Source organism: Lygodium microphyllum, chromosome 4 (assembly GCF_053477565.2).
Source record: "Lygodium microphyllum isolate KBCC chromosome 4, Lygodium_microphyllum_v1.1.10, whole genome shotgun sequence".
NCBI lineage: Eukaryota > Viridiplantae > Streptophyta > Polypodiopsida > Schizaeales > Lygodiaceae > Lygodium > Lygodium microphyllum.
Window position 1 is genome coordinate 31,852,806 of NC_141138.1, and position 25,302 is coordinate 31,878,107.

Below are 25,302 nucleotides of genomic sequence, written 5' to 3' on the forward strand. Positions count from 1 at the left end.
AGCGTAGAAGATGGCTTAGTCGAAGGCTGGGATAGGGGGAATTGATCTAACTCTCTCTCTCTCTCTCTCTCTCTCTCTCTCTCTCTCTCTCTCTCTCTCTCTCTCTCTCTCTCTCTCTCTCTCTCTCTCTCTCTCTCTCTCTCTCTCTCTCTCTCTCTCTCTCTCTCTCTCTCTCTCTCTCTCTCTCTCTCTCTCTCTTAGCCTTTCAGGGTCTCCTTTTGCTTCCTTGTGCCTCCCATGCCTCATATTTATAGCTAAACAAGATAAGAATGGTAGTTGGTTGAGAGGAAGAGCTCTTTGTAGAAGGAATCTTGGAAAAATCAGTAATCTAATGCTCAAATCATAAATCTGATGGTTCCATTGGCTCCGAAAGGGAGGTAAAACCCCAAGCCGCTTAGAAATCTTTCAGATCGCTCCTTTTTCTCCCTGGTTTGAAGTGCTATCTACAGCCTGCAATTTGCGATCGCAGCGCGCACAATTTCGCCAATGTCTCCTTTTTTTTTAAAAAACTCCAAAACTAGCTAAAACATCACTTACCTTTTTTTAAAAAAATATGACGTCCCATTCTAGAAATCTCCATATCTTTTTAGGATAATGTCTAAAATATCTAAAATATGCTAGTTTTTGCCGAAAAATCTAATATTTTTGAACCATCCAAACTATACATATTAACACTAGTGATTAATATGACTCATAACCCTTGTTCACGTTGTAACTTCCGTGTGTATTTTAATTAAATAAAAATGGTTAATTATTAACATTAGTTAGTTTTTAGTTAGTAATCTTACTAACTTATTAATTGACCAACTAACTTTTAATTGCATGGAAATATTACAAAATCTTCAAAATTTCTCAAGGTGCTCATAACTTTTAACTTTTTCAAGACCTTATTTTGTAAGCTTTCATGAGAAGGATTTTATGGCACAAATATGAAATGATGAAATGCCAATCATACACGAGATATACAATTTATGATTATTGAGACATGCCAATATTCTTGAGTTAATCAATGGTTATTATTGTTTAAGACTCTCAAGGTGGGTCCTTGGTATAGAAAAGGATGGACTCTACAAACTTACAAAGTAGTTTGAAAGACAATTGTGATAATATATTGGTAAATTTTGAGATTTGAGGGGTACTTTGGGAAACTTGCTAGGATGCCACCCTAGTTTGTGGAGCTTCATACACGAGATATGCAATTTATGATTTATGGAGGCATGCCAAAATTCTTTAGTTAATCACTGGTAATGATTGTTTAAGACTTAAGGTAAGTCCTTGGTATAAAAAGGATGGACTATACAAACTTACAAAGTAGTTTGAAAGGAAATCGTGATAGTATTTTGGTAAATTTTTGGATTTGAGGGGTGCTTTGAGAAATTCCACAAACTAGAGTGGCAATCTAGTAAGTTTCCCTTAAAGGGAGAAAGAAGAGGGATCCATATATGGTCATGAGAGACATCGGCTTCAAGAAAAAATAGATTACCGAAATCGCGCGTACCGTGATCACAAATTGCAAGCAGTAGACAGCACTTCGAACAGAGAGAAAAAGGAGTGATTTAAAAGATTTCTAAGCAAGTATCTTGGGGTTTTACCCCCCTTTTGTAGCCAATGGAACCATCAGATTTATTATTTGAGCATCAAATCACTGATTTTTCCAAGATTCCCTCTACAAAGAGCTCTTCCTCTTATCCACTACCCTTCTTCTCTTGTTTAGCTATAAATATGAGGCATGGGAGGTACAAGGAAGTAGGAGACCCCGAGAGGCTATGAGAGAGAGAGAGAGAGAGAGAGAGAGAGAGAGAGAGAGGGAGAGAGAGAGAGAGAGAGAGAGAGAAAGAAAGAGAGAGAGGAGTTACCCCGAGAGGCCACACGGGAGAGAGTTAGATCAATTCCCCCTATCCCAGCCTTCGACTACGTCATCTTCTCTTACGCTCTTCCATCTCAATATCCATTCATTCCTTATCTCTTGAATCTACTTACGGACGATGGCTCCCAAGTGAAGAATGTTGCATGTGAATGGTAATCCTACAACCAATAACGAAGCTTCGAGCGAAAGCATCACTGACAATCCAACTGCGGTGCCGATCGTAAGTAATATATTTTCAAATTGATAGATGCTTGCTTTGATAGCTTGCAAAGTGCATGTATCAAGGAAAGTTAATTGCACCTAGTTGCATATGGCTTATTCGTTGATAGAGCATTTACAAGGAAGAATCGATCAAGGATTATGAATGGCATAATTGTAAAAAAAATGACATTAAAAATTATGCATACAAGTGTTAAGTAAATTTTGCATAAGATCGCTCTTTGATCCCAAGGGGGAGAGCGAATATACAATGAAATTGTTATCGCATCTATTCTTGTATTATTGGAAAAAATACAATTGATTTTTATTGGTTGATCAAACAACTCCCTAAATGCTTGTACATTCAATTGATTGTTTGATTGCCATTTGGATGATTACTCCAAGTGCTTGTGATTGATGGTAAATTCATAGTGGAGGTCTGTGATAACAAATTACCATGGGGAGTAAAGGAATGTTTTCTTGGAAGATGATATTAGGCTGATTGTGCTTGATTCTTAATTGGATTAATTAAGAAATGATATTTTGCGCGGGTGGATCATCTCCAAGGTCACATGACGCTTCAACCCGAGAGGGCACTGCTTGATTCACGGGTCGAAGGTCGAGTGGTGAAAAAGCCAAACACGGAAGAGTTGTCTCACTCTTAGGTCGCTTGGGGTCATGTGGAGCTTTGAACATCCCTTTTCTAGTTTGAAACGGAGTTGAAGACTGCTGTGAGCCCAACGTCTAGGGCGTTGGAAAACCCTATTCTACATAATGGATGGAAATTATGGTGCCATGTGATTTGGACCAAGTACTTCTGTTGGACAAAAGAGGTACATAATTTCTCTTGTATGAACAAGAGACAAAGATTAATGAGAAGATAAGTTAAGGTATTCATTTGAACTTGTTTGTCAAATGATTACTTGCTTTATTTTTATGTGAGTGTCATAAGTTACGCGAATAAATCCAATTCCCTAAAAGGCCTAATTAAGGAAGCTGATTTTAAATGTCACATAAATGCGATATTACCTAATTAGAAAACTAAAGCTATCAAGAAAAGCAAGTGGATGGAAACCCCGACGAGTTTATCCTACAGCAAGGTTGTTCTAGAGAATTGGGAGGCTTCTCACAAGGTTATACCGATGATCAACACTTAGTAAGTGTTATGATATAACTAGGATTCATGCCATTCTAGGGAACCGGAATGGGACTATGCCCTACGGATAAAGAAGTTGAGCAATGCATCCCTTTCGTTTCCCATTCTCTTTGAACCAAGTACGACATGGATCTACTTCAGCTTGGGTATCTCTACGTAAAGTAACATGTCCATGACACAACGCTAGAATGCTATCAAGAGACCTTTAGCGCTAGGGACTCAAGTTTCAAATCGATCCTAGTGGGTTTGACCATGGACATTCCGTTGTAAGGCGAACTCGAGAAACCCTAGGCAACAAACCCTGCGACATCCCATGGAAGTGCTAGACGGCATCACTTAGACTCGTCACTTATGAACCACTAAAAATGTGCATAAACAATCGATAGACAAGCATGTTACAAATTTTGTGTAACATTTTGAAATTTTTGTACAATTGAAAAGACATCTTAGTAATTTGATCAAATATAAGGGATACATCAATAATTCTTGAATATTTAAGAATATTTTTTTAAATTTTTCAAAAAGTTAAATGTCTTTTGATGATCTTTCCTTATTTATATTTATAGATTTATATATACACACTTAATATATAAAGTACTATAAAAGTATAAAAACCATGGTTGTGTATGTCTTTTATCGAAAAAAATGACAAACAAAAGTAATCAAAAAAGTAAAGTAAAAAATATAATCTATATATACACACTTAATATGTCGAAGTCTTCAAAAGGATGGAAGCCATGATTGTACATGTCCCTTTTATACAAAAAAAATGACTCAAACAAAAGTAATCAAGAAAGTAAGGTGAAAAAAGTATGATTATATAATGCATCCCTTTGTTTTGATTTTCTATACATGAAGCTCCACAAAATGCCCATTTGGCCAAGTCTTCATTCCAATAGCACTATTAACTCCCTAACATGTTTTTGGTGTTCATTATTTGATGGCATGTTAAATAGTGGCTTGTCTTTATTAGTTAAGGTTGCCCTCTTAATCTAAGGCCTTGGAGACACATGCTTCACCTCTAAGGACACTGGGCGATTGTGTTTAAACATGCAATCCTCTTCACAAAGAATTATTCTACACCTAAGCATATACAAGCCTCTTCTTGAAGCTTTTTCTGACAACTGAGACATCTCTTGAGGCTTATAGGAGTTGGCCATGCTCCCTTTCAAAACCTACAATGGCATGAGCCCTTCATACCACAGTAATTTGATTCAAGCTGAATATTTATAACTATGGCATGCTCAACTTGAAATGCCCTCCTCTTTCGATATTTCATAATCAATCTTATGCTTGCATTTCATTCCAAGTGAAAAAATGTAAAGTTACTAAAATGGATGACCTTACCATGAAAAGAAATGTGATATAGACATATGTAACCGACGGTACAACAATGAACGCTATGAAGTTAGAAGTGGGCTGCTTACATTTCTAGTGCAACACTCATCAAAGGGAGCTAGAGCCGTTCCTCCAACCCTCTCCACAAAGTCATGGTCATTCAATCTTATTTACCAAGCTGTTCATGAGCTCCTTTATAATCACATTCTCATTCCTATGTGAAATTATTCTACAATAGTTTTGTAGCTCATATAAACTACTATTGATTAGGACTCTACATGTCCGAGTGCAGGTAATTATGTTCTCACAAAATACATGTAGTCCTCGCAAAAAATCTTGGTAACACATGCATAACTACTAAGCGCATGAAAGAGAAAATGTTGGCATGCTTGTAGATAGCAAAACCTTATGTTTCTTTTGATGTATAGATGTAGTATTGGAACAGCAGAATGATTGACTCGTGAAAACCTCACCCCCTTCCCAAGAGAAACACACCATATAATATAACCACGTTTGTGCATGTCTTTCCACAAACTGGAAAAGAACCCAAAACCTGTACAACCGTTAAATTCCCCAACTTACATAAATAGGGACTACAACAAAGCCCAAATGCACCGCTTATTGTTTATCATATGAAAGTTGAAATATTGGCGAGGGTAGACAAAAAATCCCTTCATCCTTTCCCCACCACTTGAAATATGTCTTTCCACAGTTTTGTGATTTAAAAAAACCACCCACAAAAGACAGAGGTCACCTCAAGAAACTAACATATAGAAACCATCTTCATTTACATTCTCCAGTGCACATGGCAACATGTTGCAATGCTGTTTTTGAGCAAGGGCAACAACTCTTAACATGCCTGATTATTGCAGCAGTTCAAACGCTGCTACAGAACTCACATAGACATCATCTATGCAATGGGTGACCAATCTTGGATGAAGTTTGCAAGCAAAGTTGTGCCTTGGCTCTCATACCTTGCAATGAACGGATGATTCTGACATGATCAACAATTCAAATCAGCATTCAGGAAACAATATTCTGGAAAAAACATCTGGAATGCAACTGCAGAAAGCAAAACTCAGACAGTTTCCTCTTTTTGCTAAAGTTTAGTGAGCCAACAGGGGTACAGGGGTACTTAAAAGATCAAACATTTTCCAAACTCATGCTGTGGTGTGGGCCTACAGGGGTACTATATCAAGCAAGCTCTTCACAGCTGTCCTAGCAGTAAAGTCACAAGGAACAAATATTATATTGAATGTAAGCTGGAACAGGAAAAAAAGGTGTGAAAAAATTCCTATGGCATCGATAGTGATACTTCCTGTGACAGTACAAACACTGAGCTCCTACCAATGAAACTAGTCCATACCAAAAAAGAAATCGTGCATCTGATAGTGCATGTGCAAGTGATGTATTGAACTAGACATAACATATACACCCATTCCTGTATATATATTTAGAGAGAGAGAGAGAGAGAGAGAGAGAGAGACACGGACAGACAGACAGAGACAGACCAGTAAGTCCAAAGCTGACAGCCTGTTTTTGGACTCCTTTTGGATGCTGCAGAAAGCAAGATGTCAATATTAGCACAAAGGTTGAAAATCAAAGCACATGCATCCCAGGTGATCACACAGCCAATTCACCTTTCAAAGACAGCCTCTTGATTTATGCATTTTCCATGTTTTGCTTTTATTTTCCTAGCATTATTTTACATCTGACATCAGGCAGCACTAGAAGACAGACAGCTGTAGCCAAGATAATAAGCATTACCAACCCACGGCAAGATTAATGGCCAAAGTACCAGATGGTATGGATCTACATAGCAATTTTAGTTAAAAGGTGGGATTTAAATATTGGCCAACCTTGTAAAATGTGAACAAAATGACCCACTCAGTAAAGCTATTCAAGACTTTTCAGCATATGAAGCCAGTCTTGCTTCTGTGGGGCAACCAGAGTCATCGCATGAATTAACATTCAATTGTATTGCATTAATTCCTAATTTTGGTCTCAATCAATAACCCCAAAAAGGCTTTACTTTTATTTATTGACAGGTATTGCACATGGTGGGACGAATGCTCCAAAATCCCCTACAAATAGGGCATGTTGTGGGCATTTTTTGCCTCCTCTGATTCGTTCTTCATTCAGATCAGATTACTTCCTCTTCTTCAGCTATCCTTGCACTCTCCACTGCTGTCAACACTCCTACACAGAGGACGCCACAGTTTGTGGAGTCCTTACCAAGTGCTGCCTCAGCCCGGCATCCACTTCCATCAGCCTGGCAACATCTGTCTTCGTCATGGCTATCTGTTCATGGTCATCCTGCAGCAGTATTTTCACATCCAATGTGCTGCCCAACAGTTCGAAGGTCATCGCGCACACCGTGCCCCAGGATATTCTATGTTTTGCAGTTTACAAGCTGTCCAGTAGCCATTGAGGCTCTCCCAGCAGCCGTTTACATCAGCAGCATCTATGTTTGCACACAACAGCCTGTTCCAATCAACTCACAGCTGTGTTTTGTCTTCCAGCAGGCTGCCTTCCTGATATGTACCACCCAGAGCACTCTTGGACTGCTGTTCTTCTCTCATTCCAGCCAGTCACCCACCTCTTGGCAACTGCCTCCAGTCAGTTCACATCTGCATTTTGTTAAAGCAGCCCTTGGAGATCACTTCATCACCACCTACAACCCCGTGAAGAGATCTGCTGCATTCTCATCCATAGGACAGTAGGCCATCACTAACTCAAAATCCACGATCCACTCCCAAACAAAGTGGTACTGAACCTCTATGTGCTTTGTGCAAGCATGAAACACAAGGTTCTTTGCCAAAGCTATAGCACTCTAGTTATCCACACACAATTGTGTGGGTCTTGTCTATGGAAAGCCAATTTCCGCCAACAAGTGATAGAGCCAAACTACCTCTTGAGTTGTAGAACAAAGAGCATTGTACCCCGCCTCCGTAGAAGATAAGGCCATGGTAGGCTGCATCTCGCTGCATGAGATAGCTCTTGATCCAAGGGAGAAAGCAAACCTATAGTGAAGCATCTGGACTCCACATCATCTGCCCAATCTGAGTCACTCCATCTAGCAAGAGTGGCCTCCTCTCCATTCATGATCCCATAGGATCAAGTCCCTTGTAGTAGTGCAAGTTGCAACATGTGCAAAGCAGCTCGCCAATGAGCCTGAGTAGGAGTCTTTATAAAAGAAGACAACAATGTCACCACAAAAGAGATGTCTAGCCAAGTATGAATGAGTTAGATCAATGATCCAACAAGACACCAGTACCTGGTAGCAAGGGATTTCTAGTAGTAACCGACTTGGACTCATGGGTCCATGGGGCAAAACATAGGCCGATATTCTGCCATACCAAACTCTGAAAGAAGCTCAGAGATATATTACACTTGTGCTAGGAGATGAAAATGTCTTGTACCATCTCATAAATCTCCAAACCAAGGAAGAAGTGAAGGATCCCCAGGTCTGTCATATTGAACTCCTACCAACAATTCTTACAAGTTTGAACAATCTCCTACGAGTCACTCCCTATGATAATCAAGTGATCCACACACGAGATTAAAAAGACACTTGTCACCCACAACCTTATAATAAAGATTGGGGTCATGATCTGATCAATGGAAGCCACTTTGTAAGAAGAATCAATCAATCCTGTGGTACCAAACCCTAGGAGCTTGTTTCAACCCATAGAGGGCCTTCTGCAATCTATAGACATGATCCTCCTTCCCCAACACAAGAAAACTAGGGGGACTACCTCCTCAAACAGCTCGATACCCCAAAAGACACCGAAGAGTAAAAGGGTGGGAAGGAGTCGAATGTTGGGGTGTAAAGGCCCTTTTATTCACCCCCGTTATGTATTATTTAGTTGTACATGTGAATGCACCCTTACATGCCCTAAATATAAATACATTTTATTCTTTGTGTACCAACACATTTTGTTGGTACACCCAAATCGAATTGTACTCTCTCTCTCTCTCTCTCTCTTTCTCTCTCTCTCTCTCCTTCGACTGAACAATTGCTGCAACAAAACTGGTATTAGAGCCCAAGGTCTTGCACGTTTCCCGAGACCAAGGGCAGCTTATAGTGCAGGCAGCTCAAGAATAGGTTGTCGTGGCCTGTGTAGCATAGGTCATGCTAAAAATAACCAGCCTGTGCTGAAAAAGACCAGCGGGGATTGGGTGCCACAAACTGCTGACCAGCGTGGACCAGACAGGCAGCAACGGGCGTGCGACAAACGGGACGACCAGCGAGCAGCAAGTGCAGCGTGCAACAGGGACCAGGTGACAAGGTTGTGCCTGGCAGTGACATTCATGTCAGAAATTGCAGACATTGTGCGTGTTGACCTCAATCGAATTGGGGATTTTGTCAAATTTGTCGGAATTTCGCTCATTCAAGTAAAATTTCCTAACATTGGACCCGGAAAATTTGGGGCTTTTCATGCCTTGCTGAAGTTTTGCTCAGCTGGGTTAGATTGACTAATTTATGCAATGTTGGACCTGGAATTTTGGCATTTTGTGCAGAATTTGGTAAATTTCTGCAGTATTTGCCCGTGTCGTGGCTGCTTTATGTAAAAACAGCAAAGATTTATTAGTGTTTGGGCAAGAACAGCAGCGTATTTGCTGATTCAACTTGTGCTCCTACAGTTCAGTGCATTTACCCTTGTGTTCATGATAAAAATGGCTGCAACTTCTTCCAGTTCTGACATTAAGAGTTTGATGGAAATCAAACAGTTTGATGATCAAGGCTTTGACCTTTGAAAAGACCGTATGCAGGGCATATTGTTCTTGAAGGATTGTGAGGATGCTTTGCAAGAAGATAAACATGCACAAATGTCTGATGCAGATTAGGCCAGAGTTAACAAAAAGGCTGTGGCTTACATAAACATGGGTGTCACTGATGACATTTTGACAGACATTAAGGGTTTAGATACTGGTTATGCAATATGGGAGAAACCGAAAACTACCTATGAGATCACCACACCTGTTAATCACGTGCATTTAATGCACAAGTTGGTGAATATGCAACTGGATGAGTCCAAGCCTGCAACTGAGCACTTGAGTGCATTTACTGGCATTTTAAATCAGCTCAAGGATGCAAATTTGGACTTTGATGATAAGTTGAGGGCAATCTTTCTGATCATGACGCTCCCTGATTCTTGGGAGACCTTGGTGGTTTCTCTCAATAATAACCCCAATCTCTCATATGATGGTGTGAGGGGTTCAATCTTGAATGAAGAAATTAGACATAAGTCTAGTGGAGAAGGCAACAACTCAGCTTATAATGTTAGAGGCAGGGCTGAAAAGAAAAATGCAAATGTTGGACAAAGAAACAAAGGCAAGAGCAAAGGAAAGGAAAAGAGTGATATTACTTGCTATCAGTGTGGTCGGAAGGGCCACAAGAAGCCTGATTGCAGGTACTACAAGAAGGAACAAGAAAAAAAGAATAATGCACGAGACAAAAAGAAGAAAGAGAATAAGATAGATGCATCTGAGACAGCCGAAGGCAAGGAAAAGGCCAATGTGGCCTCAGTGTAGTCATAGAGGAGCTTTCGGATACAAAGGCTGATGTATTATGTGCAATTGATTATGATACCCTTGTATGTCGCATGCAGGATATGCAGATTACCAACACTGCTGTGATTGATGCACTTTCGTCACTTGATGATGGTGCCACTCAGACTTATTGTAGACTCTGGTGCCTCTTTCCATGTCACTCCTTGCTTGGAGTGTTTTGCTATGTTCAATGCAAGCAGTTGTGGAAAAGTATACCTTGGAAATAACCATGCTTGCAGCATTGATGGGATTGGCACTGTACACTTGTCATTAGATAATGGGCAAGTGCTTGTGTTAAAAGATGTCAAATATGTGCTTGGTATCAGAAAGAGTTTACTATCTGTTGGTCAGCTTGACTTGCATGGTTACACTACACTGTTTGGTGGTGGTTTGTGAAAATTGAAAAAGGGTTCCATGCTGATTGCAAAAGAAACCAAGAAGGGCACTTGTATTGTTTGCATTGTAAAGCTTTGAATGGCAAGTTCCTTGTAGTTGCTGAAATTGATTGTCATTTGGAATTATGGCATAAGAGATTAGGCCATATGAGCCAGAAAGGACTTGATGTCCTTACCTCTTTGAAGAGGGTGAATGAAAAAAACTCCAAACTTGACTTTTGTAATGACTATCAATCTGAAAAGCAAATGAAAATTTCATTTTATTCTAGTGTCTCTCGTAAGTCCAATGTCTTGGACTTAGTGCATTCTAATGTATGTAGTATGCCCGTGAAATCGTTGGGTGGGGCTACATATTTTGTCTCTTTTATTGATGATTGTTCCAAGAATATTTGGATTTATCTGTTGAAAAAGAAAAGTGAAGTATTTGTTGTTTTTAAAACTTTTCATGCATCTGTGACCACTCAAACAGATAGAAAGCTGAAATGCTTAAGAATTGATAATGGGGGTGAGCTCACATCTATCGAGTTTAAGTCCTTTTGTGACTTGCATGGAATTAAGAGGGAGCTTACAGCTCCTTACAACCCTTCTTCAAATGGGGTGATTGAAAAATATAATAGGGCCTTATGTGAAAGAGTGTGGTGCATGCTGGCCATTGCTAATCTCCCTTATGAATTTTGGGGAGAGGCACTTAAAACCACGGTTCACATTTGCAACCACTCTCCAAGCAGGTCCTTAAATAATGGCATCTTTGAGGAGGTTTGGTCTGGCAAATCGGCCTCATATGACCATTTACGAATATTCGGTTGGGATGCCCTCATGCACGTTAGAGATGAGCTGAGAAGTAAACTTGACCAAAAATCCACCAAAGGCATTTTCATGGGCTATGGTGGTGAGGGTGAATTTGGCTACAGAGTGTGGCTACCTTAGTCTAAGAAAATTATTCACAATCGTAATGTTGTGTTTAATGAGGCAAAATTGCTAAAAGGTACTTTAGCCTCCAATGAAGACATGAAAAATATCAAATTTCAAAATTTGTAGCCACCTATTACTTCAAATGATGAGCCTCATGATGCTGTACCACAAGCTAAAAATGATGATCAGCCGGTTATTTTTGAGCCAAATGATGATGGACAACAAATAGAAGCACAAGGAGGTCATGGACAGCAAAGCAAGATAGACTTGCTGATTATAAAAATGCAAGTGCTGGTAATGAAAATGAAGGTGTTGTACAACATGAATAGCATGCTGAAAATGGCATAGAGCAGCCAATAAATGCTGAAAATGACATACCTCCAGATGTAAATCCAATTCCTAAAAATGTAGATCATTGGGTACGCAAGCCTACACATTTAAGAAGGCACCCACATAGGTATGACCCCTCTTCGCACTATGTGATGCTTACAGATGAGGGTGAGCCTCTTACCTATAAAGAGACCAAGTCATGCAAATTCAGTAGTAAGTGGGAGCTAGCTATGCACGAAGAGATTAAATCTCTGTATGCCAATGATACTTGGGATCTTGTGTCGTTGCCCAAAGGAAGAAAGCCTCTTCCAAACAAATGGGTTTACAAAGTATAGACAGTTGATGGAAACCGAAGTACAACACAAGATTGGTTGCCAAAGGGTACGCACAGAAGAAAGGAATTGACTTCCAAGAGGTCTTCTCACCCGTTGTGAAGATGACCACTCTACGTGTGCTTTTTGCTCTCACTGCTGTATTGGACTTAGAGTTTTATCAAATGGATGTGAAAACAGCTTTTCTACAGGGTGACATTGATGAGGAAATCTACATGAAACAGCCCGAGGGCTTTGTAGTTCCTGGAAAAGAGCAGTTGGTGTGTAAACTAAAACGCAGCTTGTATGGACTGAAGCAAGCACTATGGCAGTGGTACAAAAAGTTTGACACTTTTATGCTCTCTCATGGGTTTACATACAACCATGCAGATCATTGTCTATTCATGAAAAAGGATACAGATGGCAGCCCCGTCATACTTATTTTGTATGTGGATGATATGTTGCTAGCTGGGAGAAGAAAGACTAGCTTGGATGCTCTCAAAGATCAACTGAAATCAGCTTTCTCCATGAAAGAATTGGGGAATGCAGAGTATATATTGGGCATGAGGATTCGCGAGGATAGAACACAGAAATTGTTGCTCTTATCTCAAGAAAAGTGCATTGAAAAGGTACTGGACAGATTTAACATGGCTGAAGATAAGCCTTTTGGGGTGCCCTTATCTCCATATCTTAAGCTTAGTAAAGCCAATAGCCCAAAAGTTGACGTGGAAGCCAATCCTATGAAGGGAGTCCCTTATGCATCTGCTTGTGGCTCTCTTATGTATGCTATGGTTGCTACCCGTCCAGACATTGCTCATGCAGTGGGAGTTGTCAACAGGTTTATGTCAAATCCTAGCAAACAACATTGGAAAGCTGTGAAGTGTATTCTTCATTACTTAAAGGGTACACAAAGAAAGTGTATTTGCTATGGGCAGGGTACACTTAGTCTACAGGGTCATTGTGATGCAGACATGGCAGGTGACTTGGACACTCGTAGGTCCACTAGCGGGTATGTGTTTACAGTTGCTGGTAGGGTCGTTTCTTGGTGTTCCAAGTTGCAAAACATCGTGGCACTGAGTACTACTGAAGCTGAATACATATCAGCGCGGTAATGTAGGGGGGTTAGGGGGGGATAGTGGTGGTGGTGTCAATCCTTGATGAAAAACAACTTGCACAAGAAGCACCATCTATGGGATCATTAGAGGATGCAGCCTCATCAAATATCACATCCCAACTCACATCAATCTTTCGAGTCTTTGAATCATAGAGCCTGTAGCCCTTCTTGGTTGTGTTATAACCCATGAAGATAAGCATCTTTCACTTTGAGTGAATGTGTTGTTTGGACTTTTGAAAGCTTGCCCCAAATCTTAAGTTGAACCAAGTTTCCAAATCTGAAAACTGTATCTCCAAACATTCCCAACTCTGAAAACTATATCCCAAATCTAAATAATTCAATTTGGGAATTATATACAAGTTTCTCATTGCTTAAATTCTATAGATGCTCAATGCTGGCACTCTTTCTACATTGTAGTTTGTCTCATAATTTTTTTATTATTTTCATCTTCTATTTGCCACTGGTTAGTAGGGGAACTACTCAAGGGAATCAAGCAAGTGGCGTCCAAGCCAACAATCCCAATGTTTGGCAAGAAGTAATTGTAATTAAAAGGTATCCCAAATCCAACTCTAGGAAGTGGGTATGCAAGCATTGCGGAGAGGTACAGTGGTATCACTCGAACAAAAGCCCATTTTACATGGGTATTGGTGAGGGAATACTAAATAAGTGGATGCACAAGGATCTCTAAATCCATATTTTTCGCCTATGGTGGAGAATAGTCAAGGTGGTTGAGAATTTTGGGAGAGCTAAAAGGTCTCAACATGATAGTAGAGAGAGAGAATGCAATAGTGAGAGGTCAAGCTTCTCAAACTCAAACACAAGAAAGTGGTGAGGCAGTCACTACATCGACTCATGAGCCTGGCTTTCCTAGCACTATGGATGTGTCATCAGTTGGGGCCGATACTACATGTGCTAGTACTAGAGCACCATTAGTTACTAACACCCTGTGTGCTAATGATGTGCCTAGAGCACCTCCAATGCCTACAGGATAAGGCCCTTCTAGTAAGTGAGCACATGTATCATCATGCCCAAACACGCTGCAACAAAGTTAGGCACCTAGCTTGAAAAAGAAAGCTGAAATAGCAAAAGAGAGATTTTTTTATCGATGTAACATTGCCTTTCATGTGGCTCGCACAGGTACCTGTAAGAGATTAATCAATGTTGTTTCAACTAAAGCTGAGCACCTATCACTCCTGCTAATTCGAAGGCTCTAAGGACCACCAAATTGAACCGTGAGGTTAATCTCATTCACACAAGCTTGGAGGGTCATAGAGCATCATGGGAGAAATACGGATGCAAAATTATCTAAGATGGATGGAAAGATACTTGCACACGCCATTTAATGAATATTTTGGTATCTTCTTGTACTGGAACGACATTTTTAAGATCTATAGAACTATCATGCCATGATGTGCAGATCACAAGTACTTGTAAATACACTTTAGTTTTTGTTAATTTTGTATTTAGCCTAACTACTCTTGAGTTATGTATAATGTAACAAGAGAGGTAATGTTTTAATCGTATCAATGAAGCAATCCAAAAGATTGGGCCGGACCATGTTATACAAGTTGTAACAGATAATGCAAGCAATTGCAAGAGTATGGGAGAGCTTTGGAGGCCCAACACCCACACGTTGTATGGACACCATGCGCAGCCCACTCCATTGACTTGATGATGGAGAACATTGGATTGATTCCATGGGTTGGATCTATTGTTGAGAAGGCTTTAGGACTGATCAACTTTGTTCTTCAAAAGTCATTTGTTCATAGCCTATTTAGGCATCATTGCCAATGGGACCTTGTAAAACTTGCCAAAATAAGATTTTACTATATTTTTCTAGTTTTGTGCAAATATATAGTTACAAATCGGATTATATGCCTTATCCTTATTAAAAATTGCAAATTGCAATCGTGATTTATAACTTACAACTATAACTTATGCTGTATTCCCTTAATAAACACATGGTTAATCTCACGTTAGTGAAGTGTAAGGATGCATTGAGGCATGTAGTAGTGGATTAGGAGTGGTTGGATTGGTCAGAATGCTCTACTTCAGATGCCTTAAATATTCCATACACAATCTATAACATTGAGATTTGAATAAATGCAGGTGGACTCCAACGTGCACTGCTTCCTATAGTATCAATGTTGCGAATGTGTGATAGTTAAGGAGCTACCATGGGCCTTCTATATGAGTTTATGGAAAGGCTTTGTAGTGCTATCCGTGATTACATTGTATTGTCAAAACTAAGGAAATGGGAGTTATTCTTTAATTCTATAACATATGTCGTACCTCTTACGTTTGAAAATTGAGACTTTATTCAAGTCTTGACTCTTGAGTCTTCCATCTTTGAGCATAGATGGGATTGGTTTCGACGTCCCATCCATTTTGTTGCAAATATTCTCCACCCTATATGGAGAAAAGACTCTCAATGTATAGATCCAACATTAATGTCAAGTAGCCCACAGCATTGGTTGTTCAAACTTCATACAACCGTAGTATTTGTGAATCGTGATAGTTAATCTTTATCGAGCTCCTTGTACTTTGTATTTTGTCTCACAAGATTTTTTGATGTGTTATAAATAGAATTTTCTTTTCTTGGGGAAAAAAACACATTAATATTAGGATGGACGCAATACTTAGAGAGAGTGTATCCAACATCTACTATGCAAAATAGCATTGAGGACGACCTCCTAAATTGTAGGGGAAATGCAAATACACAATTTGCAAGACACATAGCAAAGGATGAGGATAATCTTGCTCTTCTAGTATCTTGGTGGAAGAAGTTTGGGGGTTTAACTCCAAACCTTCAAACAGTGGCTTCACGAGTATTATCACAACCAGTTAGTTCATCAACAACAAAGCGTCTTTGGAGTATTATGAGTGATATCCACACCAAATACCGGAATAGGTGATGGTAAATATAAACCTTCGAAATAACCTAGTGACTTAAAAAGTATCCTAGACATTATAATTTATATATATGTCCTTTGTGTTTACAAGCTTAGCACTAGCCAATTGAATAAGTTGTACAAATGCCAACCTTCGAGTGCTTGAGAAAATAGGAGCTTTGGATGGTGAGGAAACGGCAAGTTGAACACCACATCAACTTGACCCTAGAAAGATTGTTGTGTGAGCAACAAATGTGACTATGTTGCAACCCCAAACCCCTGAAGATAATGTCTTTGACTTCATCCGTAAGGACATTGAGAGAATGAGGCACCATCCCCGATCCTCTACATATCAGCATCATGAAGCTGCAAAGTCATCTGCTGCAACTACTTCTCATATTCCTTGTTACCGTGCACAAAGAGGCTCATAGCCTTTGAGATTAACTCCAAGTTCATCTGAGCGTGACAGGGAAAGTGATGATAGTTCTAGTGAGAGTATTAGAGAGAGATGCTTTTGAGATCTGAGAACTAAAAATTAGGGATTTTGAACCATTCACTTCTTAAGAGATGCGAGCATCGTATTTTGTATTTAATCATGATTTTACATTCTCAAAGACTCTCAAAGTCTCAAGTCTTGGCTTGGAAGTTGAAACTTGTATCCTAAGTTCTCAATTGATGTTGGTGACTATCAGAGTACCAAACTATTGTTTATGATTTGTATTCTTTGGGCCTTCAATTAATTAAATCCATGGTGCATATGAAGTTTGAACTCGTCAATTACTTGATTCTTCAACTAACAAATTGAATGTCTAGATTGTCGACTCTCAACTCTATAGCTTGTGATTGTAGTTTGTTAAATGTTGTTTATAAGTGTAAATTGGACACTTACATGCCATGATTCTCAAGTCTTAGTAATTATATAGAATACTATAGAGTGACTCGTGAGTAGTAATATTTATTAGAAAATATACCTTACATATATTATTCAGCCATTTCAGTTGGCATTTCACTTGGGACCTTCTTGGAGGTGAAACATTTCAAGGTAAATGCAATGTTTTGGGGGTGAAACGTTTCGTAATTACCCTGACTACACTAAACGGAGTTCACACGCAGTGTGGAGGGAAACGGATCACAAAATCTGCAAAAAACAAGAAGAATCGGCCAAGATAAGATGGATAGAGGCTGAAAACCTTGTCACCCAGCCTTGAGGAGCCCAAAGGCTGAAAATGCAAATGCTACAAATGAAAAACACAAACAAGGAAGCATTAAATGCTGTCACCTACTGTAAAAGAAGACAGAAAATTAGTAAACACGAGCAGCAATAGCATTAAATGCAATCAACGATGGCTGCAACAAAACACAAAGATCTAACGGCTGAAAAGTCCCAAAAACTGGTCGCCCAACTGCACCAAACAAAGAGGATCAATAATCAACAGAAAACAGCAACAAGAGCGTAGATGCTGAAATCTGATACCATGTCAGAAGTAGGTGCAGCAAAGGAAACATAGAAGAATGCTGAAATAGACTAATGAACACAAGGCAGAAAAGAAAGGAAAGAGAAAACACAAGAACCCTACAAAGGAGAACTCAAAGATGTGCTTGGGAAATAGAATCCATATATCAAACATGAGGCAATCACATACAGCACATGCGAGACTCATTCATGGGTTGACTATACTACAACACATTGTATTAACATGATTCACTGTTCATTATTCTTCATTCATCGTCTTCTTCAGTGTTTCCGAGTTTTTTTGTCTCAATGTCTACCGTACACTTTATGGCTCTCCTTGCAAACTATATCATTTCTCAACATGGTATCAATACATACCGTCCTATCTTTCAACATGGCATCATCAAAGTAGAGGTGCTCAAAGAGCTAAAAATCCTCTTCGTCAAAGAAGGTAAAGAAAGGTTGCAGGATTAGCAACACTATTCAATTCTAGATAATTTCTACTACCTTATCTTCTTCCTCCCCCCTCTCTTTACAGGCTTAATACACCAATACTATGGCTTCTCCACAAACAGAAGAACAAACCACTAAGTGCTCTTACTATAGCAAGAATGGTCATACCACCAAAGATTTTCGTCATCAACCTTTGCTCCCTACCCCGATAGAGTATATGCGTGTGAAGAAAACTACTAGGGTTTGTATTGAGGAAACAAAGAGTATACGACCACGACAGAAACAGAAAGAGACAGACCCAAACACAAAAAGCAAAAGCAATTCATTGGTTAAATAGACCCATGCCTAGTGCTACATCCACACAAAATGGCCCCTTGTTCACTCTTTCAATTCAGCCATCAGTGTGTGTCCCATCATTAATTTGCTCTTGGTGTGTCTATGTGGCAATAAGCCTCTCATTATACCCATATTTTCTTTGCTTAGACTACATGAGGCATTCATCAACATCCCACGAGACAAATGATGCACTAGAAAGAGCCCTCATTATTATTTATGAGACTTTATGAAGACACAACAAATACGGCTTGGGACTTATCAAAACTTCTTTTGTGGTACTTTGAAATTATGATGGTCAAATATCACAAAGATTATAAGGATCTTAGGAGTGTTTCTTCAAGCCACATGCAAGAACTAAACCTTCAAACAAAGGAAGCTTCATCAGCAATATTATCACCCTCTTTATAACATCCCATAGATTGGCAAGCTAGGGCTTGGCAAACATTAACAATCTCCATTTTCAATAGATAGAGTGAGCTTTCTTCATGGGGAAAAAAATGTATTCAGCTTTCTTGTACAACATTTGGGATTCTATCAACAAACCTAGACCTTAAGAAAAAAATGTAACAATGAGATAGATAAAGAGCAATGGAAGCAAAACAGTGAAGCTATTGTGTACATAGTGAACTAAACAAAAGAACAAGAACAGATGAACTCATAGACAAAGAAATTAAGAAATAGAATCCACATGCCAACGCATGAGGGCACATATAAACCATATAGGCTATGGGCAAACAGCTCAATGCTCCAAGTCTCCCTCTCTCCAACAAGATGAAATGTGTGGAGTATGATAAAATGGAGAAGGAGATAAAGCACAAATATAGGACACTAGTGGATCAAATGTGCACCAGAAATACAAGTCAGCCGGCTTCATAAGTGACCCACACATGACCTCTATGTTATTAGATCATGAATTTGCATTGAGATTACACAAGAGGCTGCCATCTCTCATTTTGGTGGCCATCATGATCGAGTTTTTGCTGCTTCGGAGAGGGGTGACATGAAGAAGAAGAAGAAGAAGGAATAGTGCTCCTTTTGTGGAAAGAAGGGGCACCTCCACAAGGATTGCAAGAAGTTAGTCGTCTTGCAAAAGCAAGAGGAGAAGAAGAGCAAGGGCTCCATCGACTCTTTATCGCCCTCCAATTTTGATATCACGCTGCATTGACCACGGAATTGGTCTTCCTGGCCTAGTGATGTTGTCATACCTCATGGAGCTCCACTATTAGTGCTAAAGAAAGAGTGTGAGTGAGTGGTGGAGGTGCGGCGTGCTGGACTTATCAATATGCAAGTGTGGTAGACCTTGAGCATAGCTTTCTACATGCAGAGAAAAAGTTTGGTAGATTCAAATCCTAGAGCTGGTTGCCTTTAATTTTCATGATGGGAGATGGGACAGAGAGTGGCCTTTGTTCCTAGTCTATTTCCACATGAGGGGAGAATTTGACAATTTGGCTGAATGTAGGTAATCGATGATCATGATGAACTTTTTGTGAATCCAGTCCAAGATTACTTCCTCAAAGTTGTCTTCATTCCAACTGGAGGAAAGGGGAAAGGGTCATCAAGGACATAGGGTAGAGCCTGAAACTATGTACTAGAGTTGCTTCTGCACAAACCAAGCTTTCATCACCACACTCCAAGTTAGATGGTCAAGGCCTTCAAGCTTGTCATCATCATTATAGCACGGAGGAGCCATTGATGGATGGCATGAAGAGAAGGTAAAGTGGTAGTGAGAATACCTGGAGCACTTATGGTTGATACACCCAAAAGTTTAACACTCCAAGCAAGAGATACCAATGCAAACCAAGGAAAGAAAGAGAGGCATTAAGTAAAATGAGTGTAGTGAGCTTAGACATCACCACCACATATTAACCTTCCCTTAGGTGTAAGGCAGGTCGAAAATAACACCAGATGTGAAGCTGATGGAAAGTCAAAGCAGGTTGATGACTGCCTGCAATTTAAAACTAACTGCTGCAGCTGAATGAAGACAAAGGCAGGGCTGGTAGGGCTGTTGAAACACAGGGTATAGCAGCACTTGCAGTCTGTAGACCAGTCAACCAGCAGCTGTTTTATCACCAGCCAGAATAGAGGTCACCAGCACCCCAACAACAAAAAATGCAGAATTGGATGGCTTGTAGAGCAGTTGGCCGTGGTAAATCAGACCTGCAACAGCAGTCAGTTACAGCAGAAGCACCAGGACCAATTGACTTGGTCCAAAGCATGAGAGCATGTACAATCAACACAGGCTATGGGCAACCAGCAGAGTGCTCCCAGTCTCCTCTCCAGCAAGATGCAGTGTGTTGAGTATGATTAAATGGAGGATGAGATAGAGAAAATATATAGGACAATAGTGGAGCTAATATGGACCAGAAATACAAGTTGGCCAGCTTCATAAATGACCCACCCAGTCAGGGAGAAAAGCACCCAACTCACCCCATTAAGCTGCCCAAGGGAAGGCCCATACACACCCATGATATGTTTAACACTGACAGTAATATGGCACATAATTCCACTAAGTCAAAGAAGTTGTCCACTACGTCCTGCGAAATAACAGTACTTTCTACTTCAAATATGCCATCGTTTTTTTAAATATGCCCAGGGTTTTAACAAACATCATTTTATACAATCCATGTCCATACTACCCATTAATGCTGAAAAACCATATGGCTATGCAAAAAAAACTTACCAGCCTGAGATGAAGGAGCAAAATTCTGGTGAGAATTGATCAGGTGATGCACAAGGGGCCGGCTGCTCGACTATTGTTTCCAAAAGTTCATAGAAATTCAGCCAGCCCTCATCTTGTCCCGGTGGCAGATAGGGAAACCGTCCTATAGCACATTCCAAAATAACAAGGCCCAAGCTCCATATGTCACTATCATAACCATAAGTACTGCCACTTATTCGCTCAGGCTGCAATAAATACATGGGGAGCTGGTTGTTAGCTGCACCAATCTTAACAAGAAAGTACAGCCACATGAAAATTGATGGAGTAAAAGAAGCCATAATTCATATGTCTCTGACCCCTTACCGACATGTAATTGTAGGTGCCCACAAAAGTGTCACGCTGGCCCATAGAGGTTGTTAGTATAGCACTAACACCAAAATCAGTTATCTTTACCTCCCCCTTGTGGTTTACCAAAAGATTAGAAGGCTTTATGTCGCGGTGGATTACATGTCTGTCCTGGTGTAGGTAGATCAAACCTCTCAGAACCTGCACATATGCCTCTTTGTCAAACCATAATACCGGTCCTGCACAATAATCTATCCATGTAAAGAGTAGCCAATTAAACTGACCTGTTTGCATATTACAGCCAAGCATGGCTCAGGAATAATCCTGAAATCCTTTATCACATCTGCTAAGGAACCACCATCCATATACTCCAATACTATGGATATAACTCCATTGTTGTAGAATGCATGATAACACACCACCACATATGGGCATTGAGAAGCTTGATTGATTTTCAGCTCCCTAACAATCTGCTTTCTGAATTCTTCCTGAATGTTCATTTGAATAACCTGCCAAAAATGTTTGTAAAATCAGGATAAAAATCTAAGCTGTGCTATTACAACCATCTTTCACAAGGGAAAACAGAACACACAGGCTCACCAGAAAGTGGAATGGGACAGAAACTGTCACTCTGCACACATAGCTACAGCCTCAAATTTGGATTCCATTTAAATCTACTGTGAATTGCCAAATTACACCTGGTATGCACTAATTGGGATGTTTCCAAAGTTTTAGCAAAAGGCACAGCATTAAATTTTCACACCATGCTCTAATCTCAAAGTTCAGTATGATATTTTTCCATGATGGAAAAACTCTCATATTCAAAACTTTTGGATTTTTAATCCAAAACTTGAGGGCAGTAAGCCATTGTAATTATGAATCGGTTAGAGCCATCTCTGCTCTGTTGGTAGGCAATTTTCAGTTTGCAGAAACTGGGTCAACAATTTTCAGATTGGGAAGGGACCATCAACCACTTCCAAAGAACATAGCTCGAGCCAGTGCACAGTTATGAGACAGGAAGCAGGTTACAAAAAGAGAATCAAAACACGCATTCCACACAAGGTAAAGCCATGGATAAGATGTCAATGGTGACCCATCAACTCCAAAAACTGTTGATAACTCAAGGCAAGGGCTTGACGAGAAATCACATTAAGTACACTGGTAAATAAGGAATGTGACGTACACAGTAGCAACAACAACATGGAAAGGCATCCTCTAGTATGTAGAGGCCAAAATGAAGAGAATTCAAGGCATCGGGACATCAACTTCATTCTACATACGGACCAAATAAACTCAGACTTTTAACAAAGTAAAAAGCAAAAAGAAATTTCACTTGAGCGAATGCATCAGTTCTTAGTAAATCACCTTCAATGCGAAGAACTGACCGGTCCATTTGTGCCGAACAAGCTGAACAACTCCACCACTACCTTTGCCAACAACCCTGACAGTCTCCAAATCTTCCAAGGTAAAAGTAGTATCATGAGGTTGGGTAACTGCTGGCTGCAGCAGAGCAGGCAACATGCAACTGAGTGAGTGATCACACAAGAAGTTTTTGACATTTTTCTGTGTGGGAAAAGGGGCTATTTTCCCTTATTTTTCCCTACTGTATTCAACATCATGAGCTTCTGCTCAGGAGGCACCACGCGGTGAAGGCCCCCCTGCTGCCAACCACACCTAGCTAGATATGCAGTCCTTCCCTTGCAGAAGCTCATGATGTCATTGTTAACCATAATGTGGGAATTATAGTGGGAATTTGTCCAGAACTTGCTGTCTGAGTGGTACATGATGTAAAGACATAAGGACACTCAGAAAACTGACTGGTGTTTGTGTTCTTACAGACGATGTGGCCTCCTGAGAGATGACCCTCAAACCATCTCTATTGAGCAAGAGATCTCCGTCACGGAAAGTCCCACTAGCAGTCCTGTGTTCACGATACTTAGTGAAATTAGGTCATTTGCTGTTTTACCTTTCCTTTTTAAGCAAATGTATGTAACATCAGACAATGAAGCACAACATGGGGGGTATGATGGAAATGCATCCACATCAGACGATCAGACGTCACATTGCACATCGTACCATGAACAGTCTCGACTGTGCGACCGGTTATCAAAGCAAACGCTCATAATTTCAGAGCAAATGATCAAACTGCTAAGAATCGAACTTTCTGTTAGTATACCTGAGATCACAGAACTTACAGAAAATCTGAGATGGGAGTTTCCTGTGCTGGGACAGTGAGCCTCAGCCTCCGGGGTGTACCTCTGTCCCGTCCCCTCATGGCGACACAGCGAGAGAGAGAGAGAGAGAGAGAGAGAGAGAGACCGACAGAGAGACAGAGAGGATTGTCAGGCCTGCCTGATAAGAAAATCGTTGACCCTTCTCTCTCTCGCTCCTACTTCTATTTGACTGGTGTGACCCCAATGTTACACATGTGCTTGAAAATCTGAGCTTATGAGAGATTGATTTGGGTTCTCAGGGCCTGTTCACATGGGTTCACGTCACAAGAAGTTTTAGACAAATTCCTACTATAATTCCCACATTGTGAATTGCAACAACATCATGAGCTTCTACAAGAGGGGGACAGCATAGCTAGCTAAGGGGCAGCTAACCCCACTAAAGGATTCACTAAAAAACAAGGGAAAATAGCCCCTTTTCCCATGTGGGAAAATATCAAAAACTTCTTATGGACCAACTTGGGCACAAACCTTGTGACATGGGTTTGCTTCCCATCTTCTAGAAGACCAATCTAGGCATAGACCCATTGACATGGGTTCCCACCTCTAGAACACCAACCTAGGCTCACATCGCCACATTTTTCACTATCAAGCACAAGCATAGCACCTTGGCAATATAAACTACTTTACACCACATCGTGCATCAAACCCTTGCCCTTATATAATGCATTACATACGTGCATTAGAGCGGGGTTGGAGTCCATAAATCACTTATGGCTTGATTGTTGATTCGTGTATAATCCTTAGGATTATCTCAAGGACCTTGCGTTTGCGATTGTAAATTTTATCGAGATACCGATCACATGCCTAGCTCTTGGAATAAAAATATTTTCATTTTAGTCCCCTAGCTATGCAACTATGATAGACTCTACTAGTACCAAAGGCCCATCTACTTAACGATGTAGCCTTGCAATATCCTAACAAGGACTCTAGCAAAATAGGTTCTCACTCACCACGCAAAAATGCATTGATCCCCATCAACATGGGTTCATAAAGGGCAGAGATCGCTACTAGACAAAATTGTGTGCTCGTCTCTTAGATTTTGATTAGCAACAAATTTATATCGTTCATGATCTCCTTTCTAGGATACCAATAAGAATGAAGGTCTCTATCAAGGGGTTACTATCTGGAAGTGTCTATCTTACTTATGTATTTTCTTCGACAAAGTAAGATTCTTTATGTACATATTAATATTTATTAATATGATCCTATCTCGTCGCATTTAAAAAAGACTAATGTCACATCTATCATGGATCCTTTCTAACACCTAATATTAGGTTCAATGTCATTCAAACTTTGAACGATGTGGATCACATGTGCAATGCAACACTTGGCAATGACTTCAACTCACTTTATTTCTTTGTTCTTGAGATTAATGGAAACCTTTATGAAGGAAAAAAATGGAACTTATACATTTTGAGACTTTTAAGTACTCGTTGAATTCAACTTGGATCCAATACTCAAAATCTTATTTCCCTTTGAGGCTCGCTACATATGTATTGTTCTTTTGTTGCAGCCTTTTGTATTCTCATCATCTGTTGATGTTATTCTCCCCTTCTTTGGCATGTGATGAGGTTATCTTCAAATGTGTGCTTATTCTACATAAATTTTTGAGTCATAGTATTTGTTTTAACTTTATATTAGAATGTCATTTCATATTTCAATCTAGTCTATAAACATAAGCATCTAGTATACTCCACAAATAGCAAGTTTTCATCATAAAAACACAATCACCCATATTCCATTTGAATCTCCCA

The 25,302-nt window shown here is 39.9% G+C and overlaps 1 protein-coding gene across 1 annotated transcript; it reads right to left on the reverse strand.

Annotated features, from left to right (window-relative positions):
- Positions 1 to 5,094: 5,094 nt before the first annotated feature.
- Positions 5,095 to 23,739, reverse strand: MKK6 (MAP kinase kinase 6). Its single transcript, XM_087675847.1, has 8 exons — positions 23,510 to 23,739; positions 23,151 to 23,235; positions 22,680 to 22,814; positions 21,599 to 21,823; positions 21,333 to 21,515; positions 20,991 to 21,214; positions 6,071 to 6,116; positions 5,095 to 5,553 (listed from the first exon to the last, which is right to left on the reverse strand). Exons 1-8 carry the CDS (start codon positions 23,587 to 23,589, stop codon positions 5,470 to 5,472), a joined length of 1,062 nt encoding a protein of 353 aa, XP_087531973.1. The 5' UTR covers positions 23,590 to 23,739; the 3' UTR covers positions 5,095 to 5,469.
- Positions 23,740 to 25,302: the final 1,563 nt, after the last annotated feature.